The 25,629-nt window shown below is 58.9% G+C and overlaps 9 protein-coding genes across 9 annotated transcripts; 3 read left to right on the top strand and 6 right to left on the bottom strand.

Moving 5' to 3' along the window:
- Window positions 1-894: 894 nt before the first annotated feature.
- Window positions 895-4,221, top strand: SCHCODRAFT_02587433 (ATP-dependent DNA helicase; the record flags this gene model as incomplete). Its single annotated transcript, XM_050343963.1, has 15 exons — window positions 895-1,036; window positions 1,108-1,408; window positions 1,463-1,515; window positions 1,566-1,685; window positions 1,734-1,861; window positions 1,913-1,982; window positions 2,029-2,083; window positions 2,139-2,278; window positions 2,328-2,651; window positions 2,707-2,759; window positions 2,818-2,823; window positions 2,875-3,016; window positions 3,074-3,134; window positions 3,185-3,521; window positions 3,616-4,221. Exons 2-15 carry the CDS (start codon window positions 1,131-1,133, stop codon window positions 4,219-4,221), a joined length of 2,373 nt encoding a protein of 790 aa, XP_050198467.1. The 5' UTR covers window positions 895-1,036; window positions 1,108-1,130.
- Window positions 4,222-4,228: 7 nt separating this feature from the next.
- SCHCODRAFT_02053508 (uncharacterized protein) lies at window positions 4,229-7,391 on the bottom strand. The gene is made up of 4 exons (XM_003028984.3): window positions 7,133-7,391; window positions 5,681-7,082; window positions 4,646-5,630; window positions 4,229-4,592 (listed from the first exon to the last, which is right to left on the bottom strand). Exons 1-4 carry the CDS (start codon window positions 7,157-7,159, stop codon window positions 4,394-4,396), a joined length of 2,613 nt encoding a protein of 870 aa, XP_003029030.1. The 5' UTR covers window positions 7,160-7,391; the 3' UTR covers window positions 4,229-4,393.
- On the bottom strand, window positions 7,129-7,811 carry SCHCODRAFT_02053479 (uncharacterized protein). The gene has a single exon (XM_050341633.1). It carries the CDS (start codon window positions 7,595-7,597, stop codon window positions 7,163-7,165), a length of 435 nt encoding a protein of 144 aa, XP_050198466.1. The 5' UTR covers window positions 7,598-7,811; the 3' UTR covers window positions 7,129-7,162.
- Window positions 7,812-9,807: 1,996 nt separating this feature from the next.
- SCHCODRAFT_078716 (WD40 repeat-like protein) lies at window positions 9,808-11,961 on the bottom strand. The gene is made up of 8 exons (XM_003028985.1): window positions 11,901-11,961; window positions 11,773-11,846; window positions 11,610-11,725; window positions 11,399-11,558; window positions 10,825-11,347; window positions 10,565-10,729; window positions 10,406-10,507; window positions 9,808-10,177 (listed from the first exon to the last, which is right to left on the bottom strand). The coding sequence occupies exons 1-8, from the start codon at window positions 11,954-11,956 to the stop codon at window positions 10,132-10,134; spliced, it is 1,242 nt and encodes a 413-aa protein (XP_003029031.1). The 5' UTR covers window positions 11,957-11,961; the 3' UTR covers window positions 9,808-10,131.
- A 125-nt stretch (window positions 11,962-12,086) lies between these two features.
- Window positions 12,087-14,682, bottom strand: SCHCODRAFT_02551116 (MFS general substrate transporter). Its single transcript, XM_003028986.2, has 11 exons — window positions 14,289-14,682; window positions 13,948-14,211; window positions 13,802-13,892; window positions 13,655-13,743; window positions 13,525-13,594; window positions 13,313-13,470; window positions 13,044-13,230; window positions 12,874-12,996; window positions 12,488-12,815; window positions 12,298-12,437; window positions 12,087-12,250 (listed from the first exon to the last, which is right to left on the bottom strand). Exons 1-11 carry the CDS (start codon window positions 14,435-14,437, stop codon window positions 12,230-12,232), a joined length of 1,620 nt encoding a protein of 539 aa, XP_003029032.2. The 5' UTR covers window positions 14,438-14,682; the 3' UTR covers window positions 12,087-12,229.
- A 1,009-nt stretch (window positions 14,683-15,691) lies between these two features.
- On the bottom strand, window positions 15,692-17,340 carry SCHCODRAFT_02704364 (uncharacterized protein; the record flags this gene model as incomplete). Its single annotated transcript, XM_003028987.2, has 2 exons — window positions 15,692-17,014; window positions 17,068-17,340. The coding sequence occupies 2 exons, from the start codon at window positions 17,338-17,340 to the stop codon at window positions 15,692-15,694; spliced, it is 1,596 nt and encodes a 531-aa protein (XP_003029033.1).
- Window positions 17,341-18,578: 1,238 nt separating this feature from the next.
- SCHCODRAFT_01159065 (MATE efflux family protein) lies at window positions 18,579-21,438 on the top strand. Its single transcript, XM_003028670.2, has 8 exons — window positions 18,579-18,871; window positions 18,927-19,144; window positions 19,196-19,221; window positions 19,441-19,555; window positions 20,004-20,119; window positions 20,203-20,549; window positions 20,605-20,756; window positions 20,805-21,438. Exons 1-8 carry the CDS (start codon window positions 18,705-18,707, stop codon window positions 21,242-21,244), a joined length of 1,581 nt encoding a protein of 526 aa, XP_003028716.1. The 5' UTR covers window positions 18,579-18,704; the 3' UTR covers window positions 21,245-21,438.
- A 157-nt stretch (window positions 21,439-21,595) lies between these two features.
- Window positions 21,596-23,857, top strand: SCHCODRAFT_02636606 (uncharacterized protein). Its single transcript, XM_003028671.2, has 6 exons — window positions 21,596-22,119; window positions 22,178-22,431; window positions 22,531-22,649; window positions 22,763-22,896; window positions 23,062-23,279; window positions 23,340-23,857. Exons 1-6 carry the CDS (start codon window positions 21,867-21,869, stop codon window positions 23,442-23,444), a joined length of 1,083 nt encoding a protein of 360 aa, XP_003028717.2. The 5' UTR covers window positions 21,596-21,866; the 3' UTR covers window positions 23,445-23,857.
- SCHCODRAFT_02636602 (uncharacterized protein) lies at window positions 23,561-25,511 on the bottom strand. The gene is made up of 6 exons (XM_003028988.2): window positions 25,419-25,511; window positions 24,780-25,357; window positions 24,702-24,729; window positions 24,503-24,633; window positions 24,123-24,272; window positions 23,561-23,934 (listed from the first exon to the last, which is right to left on the bottom strand). Exons 1-6 carry the CDS (start codon window positions 25,493-25,495, stop codon window positions 23,795-23,797), a joined length of 1,104 nt encoding a protein of 367 aa, XP_003029034.1. The 5' UTR covers window positions 25,496-25,511; the 3' UTR covers window positions 23,561-23,794.
- Between the last annotated feature and the right edge of the window lie 118 nt (window positions 25,512-25,629).

Genomic DNA, 25,629 nt, shown 5'->3' with positions numbered 1-25,629 from the left:
GGACTGTAGATTTCCATCTCCTCAGGACGAGCTCGACTGTAGATAGAGTGTGCTATGAGACGTAGACTGTAGTACATGAAAAACAGCTACTCCCGAGTCTCCCGGCGTTGGGGATGAGGCGGACGAAAAGCTCGCTGCCGGGCGTATCCCAGACGCGGGATCGCACGGCGGACGGCTTTCAACAGCCAAGGGGTGGAGGCTGGGGGCCAGGAACAGCCCTCAGCCTCAGCCAGAGACTCCGGGATCTTCAGCAGAGAAAAAGGGAGCAATGAAAGAAAAGAAGGGTGGGATGGTGGGCTGACGAATTTTCGCGAAAAGACTTGCTGCAACGCAGCGCGCGAGTTAGAAGCTGATGGTGGAGGGAGCGAAGGAGGACGCAGTCACGTGCAGCGTCTCGCTCGTCTCTCATCCGGAAACCACGCCGCCTTCATGCGTGCCTCCTCCAGGCGGCTTCCAGCTGTGTTTGTGGCTTTGATGAAAACTCTATACGCATCCCTCAATGCGACGTCAGTCTGAGATAGTTCGGCAAAGGCCGAGTACACTCGGGCGCGCGTACTGTCTGACGCATGTGCTCAACGGATGCCAAAGGTTAGGAGCGTACTTTTGTGATTACTGCTAACTCGTTGCTGAAACTGCGTCTGTTATCACAGAGAGTTTACAAGAGCCCTCTGAGCAGGCGGCATAGCAGAAAATAAGGCTCCGCTTCACCGACGCTCAAGGGTTATCAGAATTGTTCATAACTGCCAACCTGCCGATTCTCCTGCTTTTGAGAGATACACCTCGCAGTGACAGTCGCAGAAGAGCGCGTGACTGAAGTTTAAGTCGAACCGTGACCGACGTGACGCGGATTAATGCTGTCACGTGGTCGCGTTTGGCCCTTCGCGTCCTTTGCCTCCCACCACCATCATCAACGCGCGCCAATTCGAAAATCTGTTTCCTACCCTCCCTGGATGTACAAGACACTGCGGAGTACACTACTCACACAGCTGAACAACGTAGAAAAACTAGTAATTACTGATCAGGGAGAGCCCATCAGGCAAGTACCTTGAGCGCGTCTAATGAATGCGTTCTCTTTTCTTTCCCAAACATGCCTAACACTAGGAAAAGATTTTTGGCGTTTCACCGCTACAATGGACTACTCCGAAGTCCAAGCCAAGGTCAACCAGCTAGATGCCGAAATCAACGCATACACAACCGAAATCGCCAAATTAGAAGAATTGCGCGCAGCCTGCCGCGCAGAGAAGGACCGGATCCTCCGCAGTACTGCAAGCAAACCTACCGTGAAAGGGAAGGAACGACAAACAGGTGGCATCGACTACGACAGCGACGACTTTCCCTGGATGAGCGCGTTGCGTGCGAAGATGAAGGAGGTCTTCGGCATCAGGGAATTTCGGCTGGCGCAGAAGAAGTAGGCCTTGATACGCCGGCTGAAACATATCTGCTACTGACGCGCACTCCCCAGGGCCATAAACGCTAGCATGGACGGACGGGACATCGTGCTCGTGATGCCCACGGGTAATTTTCTCTGCGCTTCCTCCTTCGCTCGACCTAAAGCACACCGTTAGGCGGCGGAAAATCCTTGACATACCAACTACCGGCTTTAATGACTCCAGGATGCACCCTGGTCATCTCTCCTCTCGTAGCCCTCATTTCGGACCAAATTCTGCACCTCGAGGAAGCTGGCGGTACGTTTACACATCTGCCTGTTATCGGTTGACTCAGGTATCTCGCAGTGCGCGCCGTGAAGATAACCGCGGCCACACCGAAAGAGCAGTCTCGTGAGATAACACAGCAGTTGACAGCCATGGCCAACCGGAGCCTACCGAGGGGAACGCCAGAGATCAAGCTTTGTTATGTAACAGTAAGCTTATGCGCGTGGAGCTTCACCCCATACCTATCATTTCTCATGCAGCCAGAACGCATTGCCAAGAGCAAGACTTTCTTGAGCTTACTCCAGAGACTGGCGAAGGGTGCCATGTTAGGTGATGCGACCGTACAGCTCGTGGACAATGCTCACCGTATGTGCAGCTCGCATCGTCATCGACGAGGCACACTGTGTCTCGCAAATGGGGCATGACTTCAGGTAAATTTACGACCCCCTTCAAGACCGCTATCATATTCTCACAATGACACACCAGGCCAGACTACGAGAAGCTGCACGTCCTCCGCTCGTTATTTCCCAACGTGCCAATAATCGCGCTCTCCGCCACATGCCCGCCCCAAGTCCTGAAGGACCTGACAAAAACACTGCAACTCAAGCCCGTCATCAACCACACCAGTGCGCATAGCCCGCTCTTCCCCCCACCCCTCATCACTGACCCCGCCAGAAAACCGCGACGACGGCACGGTCTACTTCTCCTCCCCCCTCTACCGCGCCAACCTGCACTACGCCGTCGTCCCCAAGCCCGCCAGCGCCGACGCGCTCCTCGACCTCATGAAGGACTTCATCCTGTCGCACCACCCGGGCGCGAGCGGCATCATCTACTGCCGCAGCAAGCAGGAGGCCGAGTCCGTTGCGGAAGGCCTGCGGAAGAAGAGCGAGGGGAGGATCAGGACGGGCGTCTACCACGCCGACAAACCAGACAACGAAAAGGAGAACCTGCACGTCCAGTGGCGCAGCGGGCGTATCCAGGTCGTGTGCGCGACGATCGGTGGGTGCGCCCCATACGACTTGGCAGATTGCTGACAACGTTATCCGCTTCGTAGCATTTGGCCTCGGCATCGACAAGGGCGACGTGCGCTTCGTTCTACACCACTCCGTATGTACCTTGCGCGCCTCTAAGCCCATTCTCGTACTCAACGTCAACCCCTGCACAGATACCCGTTCGTCGCTAGAGACTTCCCTCCAGGCTTGCTAGCTCACGCGCGGCGCAGAAAACCCTCGATGGCTTCTACCAGGAATCCGGCCGCGCTGGGCGTGACGGCAAAGACTCGGACTGCGTACTCTACTACAAGCCCCAGGACGCCTCCGAGCTCGCCAAATTCGCCGCCACCGCGAAGGACGGGATGGAGAAACGTATGTCCACGTCGTTGCGAGAAGGCCCCTCATCACAGCTAATGTGCGTACCTCTAGTGAGGTCGATGCTAAGCTTCGTCCAAGATCTCACCACCTGCCGCAAGGTCCAGTTCGCCCGGTACCCCGATTCCCCTTCTCTCCTCGATTTTGATATTGATCTCCCTTCAGCTACTTTTCTCACAGCGCCCAAGTCTCCGAGTCCTCCTGGTCGACCGAGGAAGCGGACGTCAACGACCCCTGCGGCAGCTGCGACAACTGCACGCGAGATCCGGAGACCTACGAGGAGAAGGATGTCACGGAGCAGGCCTGGCAGGTCCTGCGCATCGCCGAGGAAGTCAAGGACCGCGGCGTGAGCATCACCATCAAGAAGCTCGCGGAGATCGCACGCGGGCTCGGCGGGGGCACGGTGTCGAGTGGAACCAAGCGGAAGAAGGGCAAGTCCAGTGGGCCGGAGACAATCGACATCGAAGACGTGGCGGGGGGGAAGGTGAATATGAAGCAGGAGGTACGTTCGTGCTTTGATTCATCCCACCGTTGGAGCTTCTTGTCTCTGACGGCGCCTCTCCTCACTAACGACCCCCGACTCACGCAACCCTCAGGACGTCGAATCCCTCATCGTGCAGCTCCTCATTGACAACTACCTCCGCGAGGACTTCCACGCCACCGCATACGACATCATCCTCTACCTCAAGCCCGGCCCGCTCGCTGGCCGCCTCACGCGCCGGCCGAGAGACGACCTGGGCAACGTGCGCATCCTGCATAAGTTCAGGGTGGTGAAGCGGAAGAGTAAGAAGGCGGCGGCGGGCTCGTCGGACAAGGCGGCAGCAGGCTCGGCGGAGAAAGAAGGAGGGTCATCGGAGAAGGTGAAGTCGGGGTCAAGCAAGGGGAAGAAGAAAGCAGCCACCAAGCCCTCTGAATACGACGAGGACATGGATTCGGACGATGACGTGCAAGAGACACCAGCTCCTCGACGCCCGCGCCGCGCGATCGCATTCAGTAAAGCGACTGCATCCAGTGAAGCGCCGACATCCAGCAAAGCAGAAGCCATAGAGATCGAAGACTCCTCCGACGCAGTAGAAGAAGTCGATGGGGACGACTCAGACGCCGACTGGGAACACTCATACAGAGGAGGAGGCTCGCAAAGAAAGCGCCAGCGAATGAGCCGGGACGAAGAAGCTTTCCTCGACCTCACGTCAGACGGCTGAATCTAACATCAGACGACTAACTCTAACATCAGACGACTGAACGAATGCTCATTATCTGCGTACTTACCATACATATGCAATGCGTGGACCTATCATAATCATACATACCCAAGTAAAGTAGCATAGCATAGCATAAACGCATCCGCAACCGCGACGCGCCAGGCATCGGCTGCTATAGGAGAGACCCCGAGTTCGTTTTCAGCACGGAGCGCAGTGGTTGCTTGGGCACGAGGCGGTGCTTCATGTCGATGCGCTTGCCCTCCTCGTTCATCCAGCCCTCGCCGGCTTCGGGGTACCCGTCGAGGTCTGGAGGGTATTCTTCGCCCGTGAGAGCCGGCCGGAACGCGCCCTCGTTCGTCCAGAGCTGGTCGCTGCAACGCATGATGAGCACGACAATCATAACCAGGACTAAAATTTTACTCACCCTCGGCGGTTGTACCAGCCCTTGCGGCGGTCGCGCGTAAGGATGGGCGAGGGCAAGACAAGGCCCTCGCGCCACTTGACGCCGCGGAAGCCATCGGTCGGTGTCTGCTCCCCATCCGAGTGCCGTCGTCGGTTGCTGGGCGGGGGAACAGGAAGAGGATCGGGCGAGCTCGGCCTCGGTGCGTCCGTGTCCGAGAACCTGCGCGAGGTTCGCTGCCGCGCGCCATAGTAAGGCTCGCGATGGTCAGCACGCTGCGCGTGCGATGGCTCCGGTGGATAGACCGGCGCGGGCTGCGCATGTCGCACCGGCGAAGTGGCGGATGGTCGTATAGGCGAAGAGGCGGAAGGTCGCCGCGTAATAGAGACAGCGTTGGTTCGGTGGTTAGGGGGCACGTTGGCGGGCTCGCGCACGGTCAGCGGCCCTACCCGTCGATCGCGGGGAGACGTCGACATGCTCTCCCTTCTGTCCCGTGGGGAGATCGAGATGCTGTCCCTACGACTCATGTGCGATGTACTCTCCCTGCGGTCTTTTGGTGACGATGAGTGCTCTCGCGTGATGGGCGGAATGGGCATAGACGGCGCCTGTGGACGAATGAAAGACGGCTTGCGGGTGCGCGCCTCAGCCTGTGAGACGATGGGAGCATCGAGGGGTGGCGGCGTGGCCAGAGACCGCGTCGAAGCCGTCGAGCCTGAGCTGTCCGAGCCAGCCCACACCGGAGCTGGCGTGTAGCTGATGCTGCGCCTATCGGACGGAGGCGCAGGTGTTGCCGAAGAAGACCTTCGCGGCCGCGGCCCGAAGACATGGGGGGCCTCCTCCTGGCGAAGAGTAGTAGGAGGCGACTGGCGGCGCTCCGGAACGCTCTCCAGGGCAGGCTCCCGACGAGTAGGTACAGCAGAGTGTCGCCAGCTTGTCGGAGAAGTCCCGTGCCCACCAGGTCCCACAACACTCGCGCGGCGCGTGCGGGGCTGTGGCGTCCTCGATGCATCTACGAAGGAGGTCAGGAGAGCAGGTCATACCAGAACCAAGGACACGCACCATCAACCGGCGACGACATCGACGGGGCCCGCGCCAGTGGGGCAGGCGGCGCGCTCACCTTGCGGCTGCGTGGAGCCCGAGGTGGCTCCTCCGTGAGCAGGGCATGTAGAGGCTCCTGCGCGCGCGGCGGCTCCTCCAAAATCGAGTAGCGATCGTCCTCGAAGCTGCGACCATGTCCCGCGCGCGACCCATGCCGTCGCCGCCCATGGCCTTCCCGGCCGCTCTCCTGCCGCTGCAGTTCCCCCGCCACATCGCGGCCTCGCCTCCGACTCATGGTCAACGCGTGGCTCTCGTACTCGTATTGATCACCCCCGCTGCGCCGGTCATATGCCCTCTCCGCTGAGTACGAAGAGTCCTCCGTCGATGCGTATGACGCGCGTCGTTGGTCGTAATCGCCGCGACGATCTCCGCGTCGCCCGCGGCGATCGTCCTCAGAGTCCGTGCTGCGCCCCTCGGAGAAGGACTCGTCAGAGTACGATGCCCGATCGTCCTCCCCCGAGTGGTACTCCTCCATCTCCAGGGGTATGAAGCCGAGCGGACGGCCAGAGTAGGTGCGCGTGGGCGGGAGCGCCCCTCTGAGCACGACGGTGCTGTCCGCGGGTGATGCAGCGGCGCGAGGGTCGAAAGGCGACGAGAGCGGCGAGATCGTGTCCGATGGGGAGTAGCCGATCGGGGAGTCGTAGATCGTGGGTCTGTCACCGTACCTATCGTACGGGTACGCATCGCGGTCGTCGATGGAGCACGCAGAGTCGGTGATGGACCGCGTGTCGTAGGTATCTTCGCTGCCGGCAACAGCGGCGACGGGGGACGAACCGTAGTAGGATTTGCGCATGTCGGTCGCTTGGCGGTCAACGAGAGCAGCTTGCCACTCCGTGTAGGGAAGACCCTGACGCTCAGGGTACGAGTTATATGAGGGAGAAGTGCTGGTGTTGTTCACGGGATGCGCTCGGGTCGGCGCGGCCGCGCGAGATGAAGTGCGCGCAATCGGCACAGGAGCTGGCGGGATAGGGGCGGCGGTCTGAATAGGCGGCGGGTGTGGGGTATGGGAGACCGGGGCATGATTGTTATGTGCGATGGGAGGCTGGCTCGTGTGCGTGAAAGCAGGGGGAGCACCAGTCGATACGACTGGGGGTGGTGCGGCGCGCGATGAAGTGCGAAGGACGGATTGAGGTGCAGCGGCCGCTCTGGACGAGGCACGTGTAATGGCTGGTGGGGACGTGCTGACGACCGGGGGCACGATTGTGGATGGTGAGATGTGCTTAACAGGCATGGGTGGGGGTTGTGGCATGGGTACGGGTTGCATGATCGTCGGAGGAGGAGCCTGAGCGACGGGGGCAGTAGCCAAGCGGTAATCATAGGGCGCGCCCGGCCAGCCGTGGCGCTCCTCTGGCGGTGACTTTTTCTGCGATCAGGGTCAATACTGGCGCAGCGATGAAGATCCAGTGAACGCACGCTGCGGAGGGAGAATGCACGCCACATAGCTCAACGGTAAACAGATAGGCGCGACGCGCAAAAGTAGTAGTCGATTATGCACCAGAGTGACGGTGCTGAAGCTCCTAGGTACAACGGTGGCCAATGTGGACGACGGTGGAGTGCAAGAGTCGTTTGGGAAGAAGGGTATAAGCGCGCGGGGCGGTACTGCCCGTAAGCGACGACGGCCAGAGGCTTTTGTAGGATGTACACACGCGCAGACCACGCCCATCTTTGTCCCTTGGGCGCGGTTTGTCCCTTGTGAACAGTGTGTCTATGTCTCCTGTATGCGGGGCTCTGATGAAAGGCGCGCGACGGCCACGAGGCCTCGCTTACCGCCTGATCCACCGGAGAAGGAGGCGGGTGGCGTCCGCGAAGATCGCTGGCCCCGTGCGACGACGCATACGGCTTGTGCGCTGCGCTGGACGTCGAGCAGCGCGGGTTCATCTCCCGGGGGCGGCGAGCAGCTGTAGGCACATGCTGGGGATACCTCGGCAAACCGATCGAGCTGCTTATCGCTTTGCAGATGACCGTCCGGGACCCTGGAGCAGGTCAGCCGAGAAGGATAGGATGGCATATGGGGGAGGTTCGCCAAACATTCGAAGCCTCAATGGGCAGCCACAAGTTGAGGACTGAATTTGACCCTCGGGGCCGTGTGCGGAAGGCGAGCTGGAGAAGTATATGACGCGAACATGGAGCTATCCAGCTCCTGATATGCCAGAAGTGCCTGCGAGAATAGAGATTAGCTCTGACGCCTTCGCCCCCTCTTGCGAACAAGTCCTCCGTCGACGGCTTCTTCGCATGTTCTATCGAGCAGGACCCTTGGCACCGGACCCGCGCGTTCGCCCAGACCGGAGTTCTAGAAAAAAGCGAAGATGAAGTCGGGCTTTCTTGCAAGCAGTTTCAGGCGTCGAAATTGCCCGGAACCAGGAAGGGCGCTTCGGCCGACCCAGCTTTGTGATGTGGACCGCATAGAGAGTCTACGTCCCAATCGGGTGGGGCTTCGCTTGGTTAGACTTGCAGTCACATCTTGCGGAATGCTTGCCGAATACCGCGTTGCATTACTTCCATCGGTAGGGTCAACCGAAAGGTCGTGTTGGGATATAGTCCACTACCCGCGCAGAAGGTTCACGACTTCAGAGCTCTACTCGTAGTGCCAGACGTCGCGGTATGACGGACTTGTCCCCACCAAAGTAGCTGCGCGAAAGCGTCAGAACACTCCAAGCAGCTGTGTCAAGAGGACGACATACCTATGACGTTCCTTCACGTCTTCTATCTCGCTGATACTCGCACCACGCAAAGCGATAGACGGAGAACCAGAACAATCTGCCTTCCTAGCCGAGGATAAGATACGACCGGGCGGTTTCGCTCGACGCAGGCCTTTAAGTCCCTTCGGAATGGGGTACTGCGATGATGACGGGAAGACGCAAGCGGCAGATCACAAGACTATGCCCAGGTTTCAAGGGCACGCACATTGCTGCTGTGCATGGACGTACACAACCTCGAGGGATTGCGAGCTACTGAATGACATGATCGTACGAGGGAAACGGATGACCTGTCCAGGTCGTTTATGGGGCGTTACGCCATTGGTGGCGTACCCAAAGACTTCCCTAAGTTCGGAAGGAAGGTCCAATGGGCTAGGAGCATGGTTAGCCCTAGCCTGTCTAGGAGTTCATGATGGTCAGGAGCAAGTGGGCGTGGGATGTAAACGACGAGACAACGTGATCTCGGCAACGTCCGAAGCGAACTTCAACGACTCCTTCAAGCAGCCATTGTCCAAATTACTGCCAGTCCAAGCAGCCTCTACCGGCGACTCAAAACCTGACTCTTGCCCTTCATTCATCCTGAGCAAATTGATATGCATCTTGATATACCTAGCTATCTTGCAGCCTCGTTGCACCGTCGACGGACCCCAGGCGCACGCCGAATTCGATGGACGAGGGGGACAGCAGGTTTCACCACCGCGCAGACCCAGGCTTCAGCACCAAGCCGTACAAGCCCAGCTTGTACTCCCTTTCCTTCCAGAATACGGGTATACTGAGCCCCGCTGCTCATGAGCCTTGAAACAGGGTGCACGAAGACGCGGGAGAAATTCAACGAACTCGAACGGTGCATGTCCGTCAGCCAGACTATTCTAGCCTTGAGGCCCGTCGCAGCTGCGCCAAGCTGCATCTAGCTCGTCCCAGTCGTCTGTCTCAGCCGGGCCTCTGGCAGCTCATCGCAGTAGTCGCCGTCCATAACGTCAGGCCCTGCGCAACGCATCCGTCTCGCACGCGACCTCAACGCGCGACGGACATTGCTCCGAGCCCTCGTGCTGTCATTGTATAGCGAGCTCTGGTGCCGCCATTCAATTGATCACTGCGGTCCTTCATAGCTGCTCGTAGCAAGGAGCATAGCTTCTCATCCTCGCAGAGGGCGCGCGTCAGCCAGGTGGGTAACAGCATCCGTACTGTGCGCGTGACATCGAGACTGCGCCGAACATCGCAATCGTGTTTGACCTGTAGGGTGGGCACCGAACAGAGCGGACATCTCTTCGCAGCGATATTTGTATCCCACCATACGCGCAATCCAGCTCTTGCTTGTCAGCGGACATGATAATCAACCTGTACTTCGCGCCACGATTGTCCATAACTCATCTGCACAACATCATACTCAAAGAAAGCCGGTACAATCGCATTAGGGAGACAAAAGCGAATACGTATATGTACAGTCGACTTGACGTTCCATCCCCACGTCCTTGCATTGACCAATGCCTACGGTAGACTAGCATACTCGTCCTCCCCATTCCTCTCATCATGCTCGTAACAATTCGTTCGGTCGTCAGATATCCTCTCGCACCAGTGTCCCACCACCTTGCGGGGTAACAAAGGAAAAGCACCCGAGGCGATGATAACCAGTGCATACCCCTTCTCCCCAGCCCACCGCCTCCCACCAGAATCAGCAACGCAGAGTAGCAGCCCCTGCCCAGGGCGATAGCCGCCTCATTCCGCCAGCGTTGCGCTGTCCCCATCACTCGTGTCCAGCAAGCTACGAAGGGAGTTAGCATCATACTCTAGCGTATAAAGCAAGGAGGGAGTGGATATAAACAAGAACAAAAGGATACAGCAGACATTCACAGACCAATAACCATATATCGGCGGGGACCCATTACTGTTGCAAAAAAGCACAAGCCGGCGAAATACAACGTGAATAGACAAAGAAGACATGTTGGGATAAACTAGAACAAAAGATGGTGGGACTCAAATCAGCACGCACCTGTACTGTTTCATCAATGTACATTCGCCGCCGTTCTCGAGGTCGATGCTGTACGAGTAGAAGTATCCTTCTGAGGATATGACCATGACGTGCGGCATTGTTCTTGATTCAGGGTGTTAGCCAAAGACCCTTGTCTTCCAAGACCAACCTCCCACTCACCCACTAATCGCAGCCACGCATCTCACCCCACCCCCGCCAGGCAGCCTCAACCACGCAAAGTCCCGCTGGGGCTCCCACATCTCCGTGAGCGCCCCCGGCAAATATCCGCCCACCGAATGCGAGATGCTCTTCGTCATCTGCAGGCTCTTCCGCCTTAGCGACGAACTGCAAAACAAAACAGAAAATCCAGTCAGTAAACGCCATCCCAGAAGACCGGTCATACGCGCCTAACGCCACCGGCCTTCTTCTTCTCAATAAACGCATCGTACCCTCCATCCATAGCCGGGACGCCCTCCCGGCTGTCAATTGACGCCGGCGGGCTGCTCGCCGCGCGTCCTGCACTGCTAGACCCCTGCCCTTGCCCCTGCTGCCCGCCCACCCGGAAGACATGCACAGTGCCGTGCCCCGAGGCGGCGACCAACAAGCTACCCACGACATTGAAGTTCATGGACCATATCCGCGCCTCGCGCGCGCCGCGGCGGAACTGGTATAGGCGCTCCCCGTTCGGGATGCCCCACACGCGGATGACGGTGCCCTTCTCGGACGCGGTCGCGAGCAGCGTGCCCGTCGAGTTTATGGCGAGTGCCGCAATGGGGGCCTTGTGCGCCGCAATAACATTCGCAACAGTAAGGGTGCGGGTGTGGAAGAGGAGGACATCGCCAGAGCTTGGTGTTTGCGAAGTCGAGGGTGTGGGCGTGGATGTGGAAGGGGCGGATGGAGATGGTAGCGGAGAAGGATAGGCAAGGTAGGACGCCTCCGCGGAAGGCGAGAGTGCAACAATCGCTAGACGCTAGGTTAGTTTCGAAAGCGGGAGACGAATGGTGTGCTGCGCACCTTCAGGGTTCGGCGTCGTCTCTATCACATGAAGTAGTCGCATATTAGAAATGTCGTAGATGTAGATCTCGTTCTCGAGGACAATAACGAGGGTCTTGCGGTTGAGCTTGACGGCAAGGATGGAAGAGGGGAAGAGAAGCTCGCAGATCATGGATTGCCTCTGAGGGGGAGGTCAGCTCTCCGTCCTCCCTACGTGTCCTAGCAAACGCACCTTCGTATTCACGATCTGCAGCTTCCGGGGGCTCGATTGGGGCTGGTCTGCCGCACCCACGAGTGCGATGAGGGACGTGCAGAACAGCATTTCGACGATTCCTCGAGCACCGTCATCTACCAGAAGTCAGCTTTCACTTCCAAAGTCCTGGGGATGCACGCACTCTGCGTATATACGCGTCCAAACGGGTCGCAGTTCGTGATCTGGTAGCCCTTCCGCGTGCCGACGGAGATGCAGCTAGCTCGAGTTTGGTGAGCCCTCAGGAAGACACTGAGCACCAAGCGCACTCACGAGAAGTCTTGGTTGAAGTTCGCAAAGAGCATATTCGCGTTCGTCTTCTCCGCCATCGTCGTCGACGTCGGAAGCAACCACTGGCAGCAGCAAGTGCGAATGACGCCCGAAACGTGCGCGGCCGAAAAGGGAAGTATCTCCGGCTGTCGACGTGTGGCGGCGTTCTCACATCTTCACACACATATACTGCAGGACTTGCATATATAGCCATAATCCACTACTGTACAGAAGAAATTCGATATGTAAAGTACAAAGAAAAACCGAAGATGACCCCCCAAAGAAATCGAACAGATGAGGCCCAGGTCAAGAAATCACCCACTTGAACGCGTTCAGTGCAGAGAGAAGCGTTCCTAATGTCATGTCAGAAGTGTATGATATAGGAAAGGGATATGCTCACCCTCAGGGACCTCCCCTTCCATTGCGTCCACGGCACCACGATGATGAACAACGCGGCGACAATCGCAGCCTCGCATCCGAACGTCTGCAGCGCACCATGCTTTTCTGCCCACGGAACCTGGAAGTACGCAACAGCGAAACCTGAGAAAAAACCTCAGCAAAGCCCACAATCATCGCACCAAGCCACCCACCTCCCAGTGTCCGGAACAAATTGATGAGGCCGCTAATCTCGCCCTGATGCTTCGGGAACGCATCATTTGCATACGCGTACACCGCCACCGTGTTCACCATCGTCGCCAGCTCCGCGATGCCCCAGCCCATCACCAGCGCACCCGCGCTCAGGTGCTCCTGCAGCGCCGCGCCCAGCACCACGAAGCCCACGATGTACAGCACCGTTGCGATGTAGCACGCCCACAGCCGGGACTCGGCCTCGAAGACGCCGTGGTTGCGCCTGACGGTGGTGCGCATGATCCAGTCATTGAGGTAGCGCCCGACGACCTCGCCGAGGAGGACGGCGACCTATGTTGAGGATGAGGTTAGGTATGAGAAATTGATGGAGCGAGTAAGGAGAACGTACGATAGGCGTCCCATACATCCCTGCGATGCCATAGGCGCTGAACCCGAAACCATGGGGCTTAGGCTCCTCTAAGAACACTGCGAAAGTGACATTGACACCGATGCCGAAGCCGAACAGGACACCCTATTTGTCGCATCAGTATGATGTTTTACAAGATGGCCCCCACTTACCTCGAAAATCATCAACGGCAACAAATGCGGCCTCCACGCCACATTAATCGGCGCCCAGGCCACCTCCTTCCAGCTATCCCTATACTGAGCCATCTTCTTGCCCGTGAATCCAAGCAGCGTCTCGACGCGGTAGCGCAGGCCAGACGTCGGGCGCTGCGGGAGGGGCTTGACGGTGCGGTCAAACATGCTGGTGGGAGGCTCAGCGCGAGATCCTGATTTGTTGACGAGGGCCAAAGGGAGAGGATGATGGACATGGCAGCAATACTCACGTCTCCTCCATGAAGAACATGATCATGAACACCACGATGGCCGAGTAGATGCACCCGATGCCATAGGACCATCTCCACGGCGCACGCGCGACGAGGAAGCCAAAGGCGAAGGGCGAAAGGAAGGGCGAGATGATGAAGCCCATAGTCCAGATATTCAGCTGCGGGGTCGGTCAGCACGCAAGCCCCCTGGAACTCCAAATGGCTTCACATACCATACGCGCTTGCAAATGGAAGGGATACATGTCTGTGACGATGTACAGGCCCGTCACTTGAGGCGCAGTACTGTAAATCAAACCCGTCAGTACAGCCCATCTCGACTCCACCGGGCAGACTCCAACGCACCCAAAGAACGCGGCCAGACACCGCATCGCGCCAAAAGTCGCCAAGTTCGGTGCGAATGTGCATCCGACGAGGAAGCCCAAAGACAGGAGCTATCGGGCATTCGTTAGTGTAAGTGCAAGTAATCCCGTCGTTCCCACTAAAACCCACCTGCGACCAAAACAAGACCGGCAGCCTCCCATACCGCTTCATGCCCATAACTGCAAATATCCCGCCCCAGCCCAACAGGAAGATGCTCCAGCTATCACACACACGCGTCAGCCTGGTTGTCTAGCGCTGCATGGAGCCACACCCACTTCGTCGTCACATTCACAATCGTCGCCGGCGTCGTGTGGAACGCCTTCGCCGCCTCGAACATCACCGCAATCCCGATCCCCGAGTCAAAGTCCGGCACGACCGCGGCCATCGTGACGATGAGCAGGTTGAGCGCCTTCCGCTTCGTGCTCCAGTTCTGCGGGTCCTCGGCCGTGTCGTGCGGCTGCGGCCAGAGGATGGTGTGCCCGTCGGGGGTCGTCTTGAGCTTGGAGGCGAAGTCGGCGCCGAATTCGATGCGGGCTTCTCTGGCGAGCGGGTGAGGTGAGCATGCGTTGCAATCGAGAAGAAGGCGGGGATAAATGTGGAGGAGGAAGACACTCACTCGGGATCCACGACCAACCGCCCGGCGCGCTTGACATGAAAGTCATGGATGTCGATGCTGCTCGTGTCACTCTGCACCTCCTTGCTGCTGATGCTCTCTCGCTCCGTCTTCTGCGTCTTCTCCAAGGTCTGTGCCTCCAGCGTGTCCATGTCGGCCGTCGATATCGCGTTGCGCGCTAGCCTCGACCAAAGTAGACAAAGTGCGGGGAAGGAGGGGGGCTCGCGGACAAAAGGTTTACCAGGGCACTAGCTTATATACCATCCATCCACCTACCCACCCACCCCATCCAAAAGACAATGAGCTCTCTCAATCAGGGACGCTAGCCAAGGAAGCATTCAATCCTGCGAAGGATGCATTCACTTCCAATCAGAATGCTGAACCCCACCGACACGCGTGACCGCACATCCAAGGCGATCTAGAGAATCACAAAGAGCAGGAAGACAATAGCGAGTCCAAGCGGTCAGCCCACCGCGATACGCCCGCGCCACAATTGCCCGATATGAGACTCGCGCATTGCACGACCCGGACATTGACGTGAAAGGCGAGACGTACAACGGTCTTGACGAGTACCAGATCCCAAGCGTCGGTACAGCAGAGCAGTGAATGGGGACCCAGTGGAAGCTCCCGCCAAGCCTCCGCACCAAAAATCACAATAGGCGCTGAAACGAATGCGCCCGAGATGAACAAGACGAAGAACAAAAAGAGCAGCGCTAATCAGGTCGATCAGGAACGCAGATAGAATCGGACGTAGACAATGTTGCAGGCTGGACGTAGACATCGCAGGTTCAACAAGCACGTCTCGGCAGCCCGGAGACGCCGTTCGCATGGAGAACGTGAACGTGTATTGGCAGAGGGAAAGTGGGCTTGACCGCGTTTGGCATTTGGCAAGTGTGACAACTGCTCGCGTGGGTCAGGTGACTGTATGTCACGGTTGAACTTGGCTGAATTTATTATTCAATGATCTTGAGTTCATTGCTTATGATAAAGTCACGTCATTCGGGATAAGTACCAGCATTATCCCACTTCGAAGGCTCTACATGTGTCAGAAACGGTCAGTCGAGCCTTTCATTCCTAACCCTCAGACCGACCTCCAACCCGATCCTCGTCTCTCACAAGTCACGCACAAGTCACACTGTGTACATATAACAGACAGACATAACACAGTGAAAACGCACGAAAGGGGTATCTTCTATTGTACAGAACATTTATGTGCTACGTGCACCATCGTACAAGTTCGTCACGCCTAAGCCACAAGAAAAGAGCGTTGATAGTTAAGAACTCATGCCCGAGTCTACCACTGACAGTCGTAGAATGCCAAGTAGTCCTTCCAGCTCTGCGCCCCATCGTTGCCAGTCACGACTCCGGCAGTCACAAATAGAAGGCTTGAACGTTTTTTACTACACCTATACAGCAAAGATATCCTTCCGCACAGCCGGAGCGCGCGCTAGCGACCGACGGCGAGGCTGAAGGGAGACACGGCGGACAGGCGGGGTGTCTGCGCTGTGATCGTCGCCACGCTCTGCACTAGGTACGTCGTGGGCGATCCCGACACCGTGTATGTCGCTCGAGTCGCACGTCACGTTCGCCAGACAGTCGGCGACCTCGTCCATCGAATCGGTGGCGGTGAGGCTGATCGCCGGTGTGCTGGCGTCGCTATCAACCGCGACAGGAGAAGACCTGGTTGCCGCAGAAGGGGGGCACGCAGCCGCTGCAGGACAGAACACAGCCGTCGCAGGAACATCGTCCGAGGAAGACCGAAGTCCAGTGAAATCGCTAGAGAAGGGATGCGCATCGCTACCTGGCGGAACATAGTTCTCATCCGGTATATCGAAAGACAGTGGGAGGATTGGCAGAGTCTGCACGACGTTTTCCTTCTCGAGCTTGCCGCGACTGAGATCCTGCATGCCGCGACCGAGTCCCTTCGCCTGCTTGCCACGGCCGAGTTCCTTGCCGTTCGCGCGACTGAAGAGCTCAAGAGCCCACCTAGAGCGAGGCTTCTTCTCGGGCGACCAGTACGAGACCTCTGGGTGAGGAGTTGCCGAGGAGTGGGAGCTAGCCGAGCCGTCAAGCTGCGAGGGAGGAGAGACGAGCGGCGGAGAGCACCCTTTGGGCAACGAAGGAGAGCACCCCTTCGGCAGCGTAGACGACCTCGACAAAGCAGGGTAGACGACAAGAGTGTTCGAGGACATCAGCGAGCTGTGCGTCTTCTGATCGGGGTCAAGTCTAGCCAGAGCATCTGGCATCGATAGTCCAGGCGGCGGTAGAGGGGACGCAGCAACCATCTTCGGCGCATCGCTGACTCCGACGGGCGGACCTGCGTCGTCGACCAGCAGAGTATCGCCACCCAGCCTCCCCTTCGTCGCCTCATCGTACTTCGACGCTCCCTGCTCGCCAAAGGACAGGTACGACAGCGTGCGAAGCTCGTGCAGTCTCCCCTCGCCGCTCGCGCAGAACGAGTCCCAGATGGCCGAGAGCGCGGAGTCCTCGTCGGATGCTTCGTGTTCGCCGGTGGAACTCTTTCCGTCAGCGGAAGGGCAGTCGTGTTCATCTTGGTCATCTACGCGCTGGCGACTGACGATCGGCAGGCGGAGGAACTCATGGCGCGGAGCGAGCGTGGAGAACGCGCGAACGTGGGTCTTTTCGTCTTCGATCGGCTCGGCGCGATGCAGATCGGCGGGTAGAGAGGCTGAGGTGACCGTTATTGCTGGGGGTTCTGTGATCGCGGTCTGCGCGCGGCCCTTCAGTCTCGCTTCCTCGGACGACGACTCGCCACACGCACCTCAACAATCATGCTCTCCCTCAATGCCTTTCTCCCCGACAGCACCGACAGCAAACGCGCTAAGGGCACACGCTGTGGCTGCTTATTCTTCTTCTCTTGCGTGGCGCTGGAGTTTTCGCCAGTTCCCTCCGTCGACGATCTCTTCGGCGAGTTCTTATTGAGGATGAGCACGCCGCCAGTGAAGACGCCGATGACGAGCACGAAGCAAACGAGGAAGATGGGCACGATGAAGGCGGTGTGGCGGTCGTAGTCTGTCCGGCGCTCGAGATGCATCCTGGGCGGTTAGTTTGTGCTGGAAGGCAAGTGCCCTTATGATGGCCAGAGACAGGCGCCGGTCAGCGGATGTTGAACGGCCTTCCATCACGCGGGATGACGCGCATGGCCGGGCGTGACGCGGACGACGCGCCGGTCCAAGCGTAGCGCCCCTTACCTAAAAAGGAAGCGATCGCCCGGTCACCTGTTCGCGGCAGCCCCGAGTTGGCCGCAGAGTTCGCCGCCCGTTCGACAGGTTGACCGCCGACCAAGGCGCCTGACTCTGCAGCCAGCCCAAGACCCGGGCGTGTACAGCCCTCTGACTCGTCGAGAGTCCTCAAAAGCCCTCCCCTCGCTGCTCACGACCTCACGAACGGAGAATAGGAGCCGCACGAAGTTTTGACGAACCCACCGCGATAGCGCAATACCTTAGCTCCCACCGCCATGTCCTCGACATACGCACACTATCAAGGGACTGCGGGCTCCCTCCCCCAGGACTACGGCATCCTCTCCCGCTCCTTCGGGCACCGAGAGCTCCAGCCTCCGGCCCCCCTCACTGGCACTCGTGACGAGGAACCCGATGAAGGGGACGAGCACAGGGCTACAGATCTCTGAATCGGCCCCCACGAATGATGGCACATGGCGCCCCCCGGGCCCTGCCTTTTTTGGAAGAAATTGATGGCAAGGTGTTGGCCAGGCCAGCGACTCGACTTGCAGCCTGAGGTCAGTGGTCAGTAACGCGGCCCTCCAGAATCGGGAGCTGTACTAGCTGGACTGCATAGAGTAGTAAAAAAAAGTCGTAAACCTTACAGTTTACAACTTCCTACGTGATTTTTGTTCAGGGCAGTGGCCGACTCGTTGCGGCTTGGCTGCGACATTGACAAGGGCGGCGAGCAACTCTCGCTCGAGTGGGACTTACATGATCCCGGTAAGAGTCCATCACAGATTAGTGTCCTCGAGACCAGGAATGAACGCGCAGGAACCAATGCATGGACCTTCGACTGCCGCCACCTCTGCCGTCTCGCATTGAGTAATATTGGTCTTTGCTGCGCTTTTCGCAGTGAGAACATTCCATGAGTATATATTCAGATATCGGAGCCCTTTCCATCCTCTCCGCGCACCTTCGAGGGTGCACAGTCGTCGACATCGTTGAACCCAGCAGCGTGGGCCGCTTTCGGCACGCCGTCACGAGGCTCGCCACGCGACATCACTGGTGGGCCCGATCCAGATCTCTGTCACCTCTTGGGGACGAGTTCGATCCGAGCAACGCCTCCCCGATACGCCGCCGTGGCAGCCGCACCAGCACTAATGCCAGACGGGAAATCTTCCTCGCGACCCACCTTCCTCCCAACGAAACCCAGGCCGCGAGCGAGGCCCAGGTGTCGATGCATCATTCCAACTCGAACGAGCGCACGCCGCTGCTCTCCGCCCCTGCCATACCCATCATCGAGGAGGAAGTTGACGCGAGGGGCGACCCGGATACGGAGTCGAGGACGGTCATGTTCTGGGAGGAGCTGCGCATTCTGACCAAGTATGCCGCGCCGGTGTTTGGGTGCGTGCAGGATGTAGTTCCCCCTGCTCGCTGTGCTGACCTTCGCCTTCCTCAGCACGCATTTGCTAGAGTATAGCTTAGTGATGGCCTCGGTCGTCACTATTGGGCATCTCTCGACCTCGGCACTCGCAGCAATCACTCTGGGGAGCATGACCGCGTCCGTGTCGGGGTTCTCCATCATCCAAGGCTTCGCCAGCGCCCTGGACACCGTCCTCCCATCAGCCTGGACAAGCGATAAGCCCCAGCTCGTTGGGCTCTGGTCCCAGCGGATGTGTCAGTGACCTTCTATTCCGCCTGTCGCTACACTCACTTATGCTTCTCCAGGTATCGTTATGACTATTTGGCTCACGGTAGGTCCCCCCTTTTGCATTTCATTCAACAAAGTCGCTCCCGCAGCCGGCTCGCTCACCATACCGCATCACCTGCTCATAATCACGCCCCCCTCCCCCTCGATCACGCCTTCTGCCATCGTCCTTGTTCAGCGCTCCACTTTTGTCGATCCCTCTCCCCTCCCCTCTCAATTCATCACATCCCCCCTGCGTGAAAACACCTATTCATCTTTCCCCCAGCCCACCGTCATCATCTGGGTCAACGCCGAACCGATCTTGCTCTTCCTTCGCCAGGACCCCGAGGTCGCGCGCCTCGCAGCGCTCTACCTGCGCTGGGAGCTATTGTGCTTGCCAGGTGAGGATGCTTCTCCATCCGATGCTCTTGGTCCTTCACATCGTCCGCACCCCTTCCATCGACGCTATCCACGTCTATCCGAGCACAATGGTCTACCCCGAGCATGGGCGCCTACTAGATCATCATCCGACGCCAACTAGAGTGCCTTTCATGGCGCGCTAGCCCGTCCTTCACTGCCTTCTATCCCGTCACCTGCGCTTCTTTTCTCGCGAATCCCTCATCTCGCGCGCCTCGTGTGACGTGCTTTACCAGAGTCAACCTTTCACGCACTCTATACTTGCGCCTGGGCTATAATGGGCTGCATGCTATAGTAGGCTCCGTGCGCTAGCTTCGCCTATGGCCATGCTATCTTCCAGCGTCACCCTTTTGTTTCTTGCTGTTCTTTTGCGTGCCTGTTTTTCTTTACAAAGCGGAGATGTTCATGATCACTGACCACCTCCCTCTGCAGCCTACGTCTTCAACAACGTCAGCCGCCGCTACTTCCAGTCGCAGGGCCTCTTCGACGTGCCGACAAGGATCATCTTCATCGTCGCGCCCATCAATGCCGTGTTGAACTACCTGCTCGTGCGTACTTGTCTCTTCCTCCTTCCCCCGCTCTCCCTCCCTTCCCTCTCCCCCCCTCTCACCACCCGCTAACCCCCATCCAGGTCCTCGGCCCCGACTGGATCCGCCTCGGCTTCATCGGCGCGCCCATCGCCACCGCTGTCTCCATCAACCTCGTCTCCGTCCTCTCCATCATCTACGGCGTCTGCTTCGCCCCCCGCACCGCCTGGCACCCCATCACGCGGCGCAGCTTCACGGGCCTCGGTGTCCTGGTCTCCCTCGGACTCGCGGGCGTCGGGCAGACGGCGAGCGAGTGGTGGGCGTGGGAGCTGGTGGCGCTGGCGGCGAGCTTGCTTGGTCCCGTCGCGCTCGCTACGCAGAGTATCCTGCTCGTGTCGAGCTCGACGACGTTCCAGGCGCCGTTTGCGCTGAGTGTGGCAACGGCTGTTCGGTGAGTATCTCCTATGCGCATACTTCTTTCGTATTCACGCACATTGCTTCTCTAGCATTGGCAACCTCCTCGGCGAAGGCCAAGCCCGGCGCGCCTGCGTCGCCTCTCACACTGCCATACTTATGGCGCTCGTCATCGGCCTGCTCTTCAGCGCGATGTTCTTGATATTCAGGAACTCGTGGGCCCTCATCTTCAACGAGGATCCCGGTACGTCTCGCCCCTTCCCCCCACACCCCCCATGCTCACCCCCTCCAGAGGTGCTCTCCATGGTCTCCGCCATTCTCCCCCTCGTCGCCCTCTTCCAGGTCTTCGACGGCACCTCCGCCGTCACCGGCGGCATCTTCCGCGCCAAGGGCCAGCAATTCACCGGTGCCCTCCTCAACCTCTCCGCGTACTACATCATGGGCATCCCCATGGGCGTCTGGCTCGCCTTCTCCTTCAACTTCGGGCTGCACGGGCTGTGGATTGGCTTGACGCTCAGTCTGGTGTACTGCGCGGCGTTCGGGTGGTGGTTCGCATGGCGGACGGATTGGGAGAAGGAGGTGGCGAAGGTGCAGGCGAGGGTGGAGAGGGAGGTGGGGAAGCTGGCGCCTGTGCAGGGGGAGGGGGCGCAGGAGGGGAGGCTGGAGAATGGGATGGTAGAAGAGAGGGAGCCGTTGTTGGCAAATGGCAATGGAGAGGCGCCATCTGCGTGAAGGGACGCCACGGACGCTCCAACGCTACTAACGATAGACATGTTAACTTATTCTGACTTGTGAGAGGAGGTGGACAGTCGTGACTAGTGATTTAGGTGTTGCAATGTAGGCAGAGAAGCAGTGTTACACACTGTTCGATTGTGAAATGTACGCGCAAATACCATCCAGTTTACATCGTCGGACACGATGCCTTCGCAGAAGCGCCTCATAATTCAGAACATCAACCTCGTCTTATGGAATCAGGTTTTTTGTAGACAAAGTAGGTCTGCCTCCAAGATCGACGGTGGCGTCGGCGGCGGGCCGCCCTGTTAGGCGCTCGCGGACACGTGGCGCGCCCGCTTCTCTTCGCATCTTGCAGTCACCACGGCCGTCCGCGCCACGTCCTCTGAACCCGCCGTGTCTTGTCCCGAGTCCTCTCCTCCTACTCTGATGCTCTGAAAGTCCTGACCCCTTCCCCACAATACGCTGCACAACGCGAAGCAACGAAACATTCCCGAAGTTGACACGATCACCACCTGCGCTTCTGCACATACGCGACCCGCCCATCCTCTGTCGCGTATCTACTGCACAATCCGTCCTTCTCGAAAGCAACTCCCTCCCCGGACGCCTCCCCTGACCTACCATGGGCGCCGGCCAATCCACCTCGCAGGCGCACCCGCCCGAGCAAGCCCTGCACGTCCTCCGCGTCACCCCGCACTCCCCCGCATCCCAGACCGACATCGAGCCCTACTTTGACTTCGTCGTCGGCTTCGAGGGCGACACGCTCGACGGGCACACCGCGATCGACGCGGCGAAGCTGGAGGCCATCGTCGAGGCGCACGAGGGCCGCGTCCTGAACCTGCTCGTCTGGAGCAGCAAGCGGCGTTATACGAGGGGTGCGTGAGGCGTATATCTCGCTCGTACGCCGTACGACTGACACTTGGTGCTGCACAGTCGTCCCCGTCACGCCCTCACGATCGTGGTCGCAGAAAGCGGCCGCGCCGCAGGGCGCGAAGCCCTCCTTGCTCGGCCTCAGCATGCGCATGTGCGAGCCCGAGGCGACGATGGACAACGTCTGGCACGTCCTCGACGTGATCGAGGGCAGCCCCGCCGAGTCCGCGGGTCTTGTTCCCATGGGTGACTGGGTCCTCGGTTGGTCCGGCGGCGTGCTGTCGCAGGAGAACGACTTTTATGAGTTGGTTGAGGCGGTGCGTATCTCGTTATGCTCACATACATGCGCAGACCTGCATATATGCGGTTCAAATGCATGTATGCGCCTGATGCACAAGGGCTGATCGTCATTTCAGCACGTCGACAAACCACTACGCGTCTACGTCTACTCCCATGACTTCGATGCCCTACGCGAAGTCGTCCTCGTGCCAAATCGACACTGGGGCGGCGACGGATTGCTCGGTTGCGTTTTTGGGTGCGTTTCTCTTCTGCACTCTCCCTCTTCCCCTTCGCCCAACATTCTCTCTCTCCCGCTCACTTACAACCTATCCTTATCTCCACCAATTTGCCAACTCACCCACCTCCCAGCTTCGGTCTCCTTCACCGGATACCTCCCCAGCCCGAAGGCAGGCAGCCTGGCACGACCCCGCCCGAACTGCAAGACGGCTACGACGACGCGATCTTCGTGCCCGCGGACGAGGGGTACGACGACTACTCGCAAGGTAAGGATTCGTCAAATTCTCCCCTCATGCGTTCACGCTCCCTCCCCACTCCTCCTTCCACCCTCTCCTCCTTCAATCCCTCTCATCCTCCTTCCACCCTCCCCTTCTTTCCCACCCCCCACCCATCACACCCCTCGCCCACCACAACTAACACCCCCTACCCAGAACAACAAGACCTGTACGCGCGCGAACAGGAGCACTACGCCCGGCTGCAGCGCGACACGTACGCGCGGGAGCAGGAGCAGGTGGGCGACTGGCGGCAGCGGCAGCATGCGCACTGGCATCCGGATGGGACGGAGAGGCGCTCGTCGGACACGGCGAGGACATCCGAAGGGCCTCCACGTCGTACCCCGGACGGTCCTGAACGTCGTGCCTCGGACGGTCCTGAACGTCGTACCTCAGACGGCCCTCCACGTCGCTCGCAAGAAACATCCCGTCGCTCACCGGAAACATCACGTCGCACCCCCGACCTCACGCGCGGCACGCCAGAGTCGGCGCACCGGTCCTCTTATTCCATCCCGGAGGTGGATGAGGATGAGTTGCAGTGAGCTGATGGCCTTAGTGGCCGAGCGCCGTCATTCAGTGAGCGCCGTCATCGAATGAGCGCCCTCATTGAGTGAGCGCCACCATTGAGTATGGACTGTAAATTATCGCATTGAATGCTATGGGAATATGATGGGCGTTTGCAAGGGAGACTGGGCATTTGCATAGGAGACAGTGCGCTTGCGAGGGGGTAGCGAAGACAAGACGCTTGTGCTCGAGTAGACATCCAGATCTGACTCGACAGCGCAGAATTGGCCAGACCTGCCCTACTGAATCCTGAAGGCATCGTAATAAGGAGTGCGATAGCCCACGGCATGGTACGTGCGCGTCAGGCCCTATACGGTTTTTTACTATACTATACGCTCGGCACCCCACCCAAAAATTCCGCCATCTCCCTTGCGAGCACATCATGCACCGCGCTCGTCGGGTGGAGCCTGTCCATCCATATCGCGCCGTTGGCCTTGCGCACGTCCGAGGCGGGGAAACCGTAGATATCTGGGGGCGTCCGTATGAGTGAAATCCAGTGGATCGTGAGCAACTGCGTTCAGAATTCGTTCTGCCCCGTGCAGAGTTCGTTCTGCCGCTCGCAGAGCTCGTCCTACCGCTCACAGAGCTCGTTCTGCCACGCGCAGAGTCTTCCGTACAAACACAAGTCGGTATCAGCAACAGCTGCTCCAACTCACCCGGGTCGTCCAGGATGTTGTCAATGGCCCGCGCGCTGGAGAAGACGAGGACGGTCGCGCCGGGATGTTCCTGCGCGAAGGTCTTCGCGCGCGCGAGGAGGGCGCGGTTCCAGGCGGGGAAGATGGGGGACGGCGTGGGCCGGTTCTTTGCTGGTGGGTGCGTTGACGGTGAGAGGTAGGGCGTGCGCGGGTTGATAGCGGGTGAGCAAGGGGGGGGGGGAAGAGTTAGGGTAAGGATAGACGCGTGGTAATGATGGTAGGGCGCTCGCGGATGGAGGCGAGGACGGGGGAGACGGTGCGTGGGTTCGGGGCGAGAGAGCTGAGATAGGGAGAAAGAGACAGAAAGAGGAAGAGAAAGAGAAAGAAAATTCAAGGCGCACCACCGGGGGTCCGGTCGATATGTGGCACGTCGACGAGCATGAAGTTGCGCGCGCCGGCAGCGTAGAGGTCGTGTTGGCCTGCGAAGAGCTTATCGACGGGCTCCTTGCACAGCTTGGGCTCGTGTATGAAGCTGGGGGGCGGGTGGCATCAATGTGCGCTGCCTTTGACTGTGAGTGAGTAGAGGAGGGCAGAACGCACGCGGAGTCGTTGATGCCGATCCAGGTTACTGTGCTCCTCTAAGCGATGACGGCAGACGGGAAGGGAGAGAGCCCGTACTAAACAATGAATTCCTGGACGTCCACATTCGCCAGGCGTCCGGGTCATCGTCAATGGAGGCCGGGGCTGCGTCGCGGTGCCACTCAGCCAGCTCCGGGAGGAATGCTTGGCGGATCTGATGCAGTGCGTCGGGCACTCTGTGCCCGCCCACTGCGTAGTCGAAAACGAGGAGAGGGTCGCGGGCGTATGCGTGATCTTGCATCGGTGGTTCAGGAGGAGGAGGATGCGCCGGATCCGCGGATTGGATAATTTGGACCGGCCGGAGCCCGCGAACGAAGGATCTGAGGCTGTGTGGTGGAGGCGCGGGCTGTCTGATGCTGGCTTCGCCCGCACTAGGACTGCCCCCCACCACTCCGTCATCTCCAGCACCGTCGGACGCCGCGCCCAGAGGAGGCCTATACCGTGGCTCAGGCCAGTACCGCGAGATGAGATGGCCGACCCAGTTGGGGCGAGGGTTGGAAGTGTCGGTATCACGGTCGGTGTAGCAGCCCCAGCCGGGAAAGGGGACGCCGAGAGGGAGAATTGCGGAGCGAGGAGAGCCAGAGGGAGGGTTGCCTATGGCGCAGTAGGAGGCGCCGCTGGTTGGAGATGAGTGAGGCATGTCGTACTTACCCCCTGCAACGACGCGCGCGCACTCACAAGACGACCAGACGCTTGATGTTATCGAGTCCTGGCCAGGACGAAGTTGCCTGTACGATCTCGTTAGATTCAGCCATGGTGGTCAAAGCTCTGAAGAAGCACGAGGCAGATAAGCGCGTAACTTTAAATAATACAGCCTGAGGTAATCGATGGGTTCTCACATGTGAGCGCTTGCCATGGTATTCTTTCTGCTGGAATACTAGCTGGAGTC

The sequence above is a fragment of the Schizophyllum commune genome (assembly GCF_000143185.2).
Source record: "Schizophyllum commune H4-8 unplaced genomic scaffold SCHCOscaffold_10, whole genome shotgun sequence".
NCBI classification, from domain to species: Eukaryota; Fungi; Basidiomycota; class Agaricomycetes; order Agaricales; family Schizophyllaceae; genus Schizophyllum; species Schizophyllum commune.
Note: the sequence above shows the minus strand (reverse complement) of the source record. Positions and strands in the feature narration are given on the sequence as shown.

What these genes read in the sequence shown, in the direction of transcription:
- SCHCODRAFT_02053508 (XM_003028984.3), bottom strand. Translation starts at nt 7,159, where the DNA reads ATGTGGCGTGCATTCTCCCTCCGCAGC. An exon ending in GTGCATTCTCCCTCCGCAGC is followed by an intron (nt 7,083 to 7,132) that starts GTGCGTTCACTG and finishes CCCTGATCGCAG; the next exon opens with AAAAAGTCACCGCCAGAGGA. An exon ending in GGCTGGTACAACCGCCGAGG is followed by an intron (nt 4,593 to 4,645) that starts GTGAGTAAAATT and finishes CATGCGTTGCAG; the next exon opens with CGACCAGCTCTGGACGAACG.
- SCHCODRAFT_02053479 (XM_050341633.1), bottom strand. Translation starts at nt 7,597, where the DNA reads ATGAACCCGCGCTGCTCGACGTCCAGCGCAGCGCACAAGCCGTATGCG.
- SCHCODRAFT_078716 (XM_003028985.1), bottom strand. Translation starts at nt 11,956, where the DNA reads ATGGCGGAGAAGACGAACGCGAATATGCTCTTTGCGAACTTCAACCAA. An exon ending in AACTTCAACCAAGACTTCTC is followed by an intron (nt 11,847 to 11,900) that starts GTGAGTGCGCTT and finishes AACTCGAGCTAG; the next exon opens with CTGCATCTCCGTCGGCACGC. An exon ending in TGCGTGGCTGCGATTAGTGG is followed by an intron (nt 10,508 to 10,564) that starts GTGAGTGGGAGG and finishes CCCTGAATCAAG; the next exon opens with AACAATGCCGCACGTCATGG.
- SCHCODRAFT_02551116 (XM_003028986.2), bottom strand. Translation starts at nt 14,437, where the DNA reads ATGGACACGCTGGAGGCACAGACCTTGGAGAAGACGCAGAAGACGGAG. An exon ending in TTTGTTCCGGACACTGGGAG is followed by an intron (nt 12,438 to 12,487) that starts GTGGGTGGCTTG and finishes GTTTTTTCTCAG; the next exon opens with GTTTCGCTGTTGCGTACTTC. An exon ending in GGAAGGGGAGGTCCCTGAGG is followed by an intron (nt 12,251 to 12,297) that starts GTGAGCATATCC and finishes ACATGACATTAG; the next exon opens with GAACGCTTCTCTCTGCACTG.
- SCHCODRAFT_01159065 (XM_003028670.2), top strand. Translation starts at nt 18,705, where the DNA reads ATGCATCATTCCAACTCGAACGAGCGCACGCCGCTGCTCTCCGCCCCT. An exon ending in TATGCCGCGCCGGTGTTTGG is followed by an intron (nt 18,872 to 18,926) that starts GTGCGTGCAGGA and finishes CGCCTTCCTCAG; the next exon opens with CACGCATTTGCTAGAGTATA. An exon ending in GCTCTGGTCCCAGCGGATGT is followed by an intron (nt 19,145 to 19,195) that starts GTCAGTGACCTT and finishes ATGCTTCTCCAG; the next exon opens with GTATCGTTATGACTATTTGG.
- SCHCODRAFT_02636606 (XM_003028671.2), top strand. Translation starts at nt 21,867, where the DNA reads ATGGGCGCCGGCCAATCCACCTCGCAGGCGCACCCGCCCGAGCAAGCC. An exon ending in TTTATGAGTTGGTTGAGGCG is followed by an intron (nt 22,432 to 22,530) that starts GTGCGTATCTCG and finishes TCGTCATTTCAG; the next exon opens with CACGTCGACAAACCACTACG. An exon ending in AACGTCGTGCCTCGGACGGT is followed by an intron (nt 23,280 to 23,339) that starts CCTGAACGTCGT and finishes TCCCGTCGCTCA; the next exon opens with CCGGAAACATCACGTCGCAC.
- SCHCODRAFT_02636602 (XM_003028988.2), bottom strand. Translation starts at nt 25,495, where the DNA reads ATGGCTGAATCTAACGAGATCGTACAGGCAACTTCGTCCTGGCCAGGA. An exon ending in GTCCAGGAATTCATTGTTTA is followed by an intron (nt 24,730 to 24,779) that starts GTACGGGCTCTC and finishes AGAGGAGCACAG; the next exon opens with TAACCTGGATCGGCATCAAC. An exon ending in TATCGACCGGACCCCCGGTG is followed by an intron (nt 24,273 to 24,502) that starts GTGCGCCTTGAA and finishes CGCACCCACCAG; the next exon opens with CAAAGAACCGGCCCACGCCG.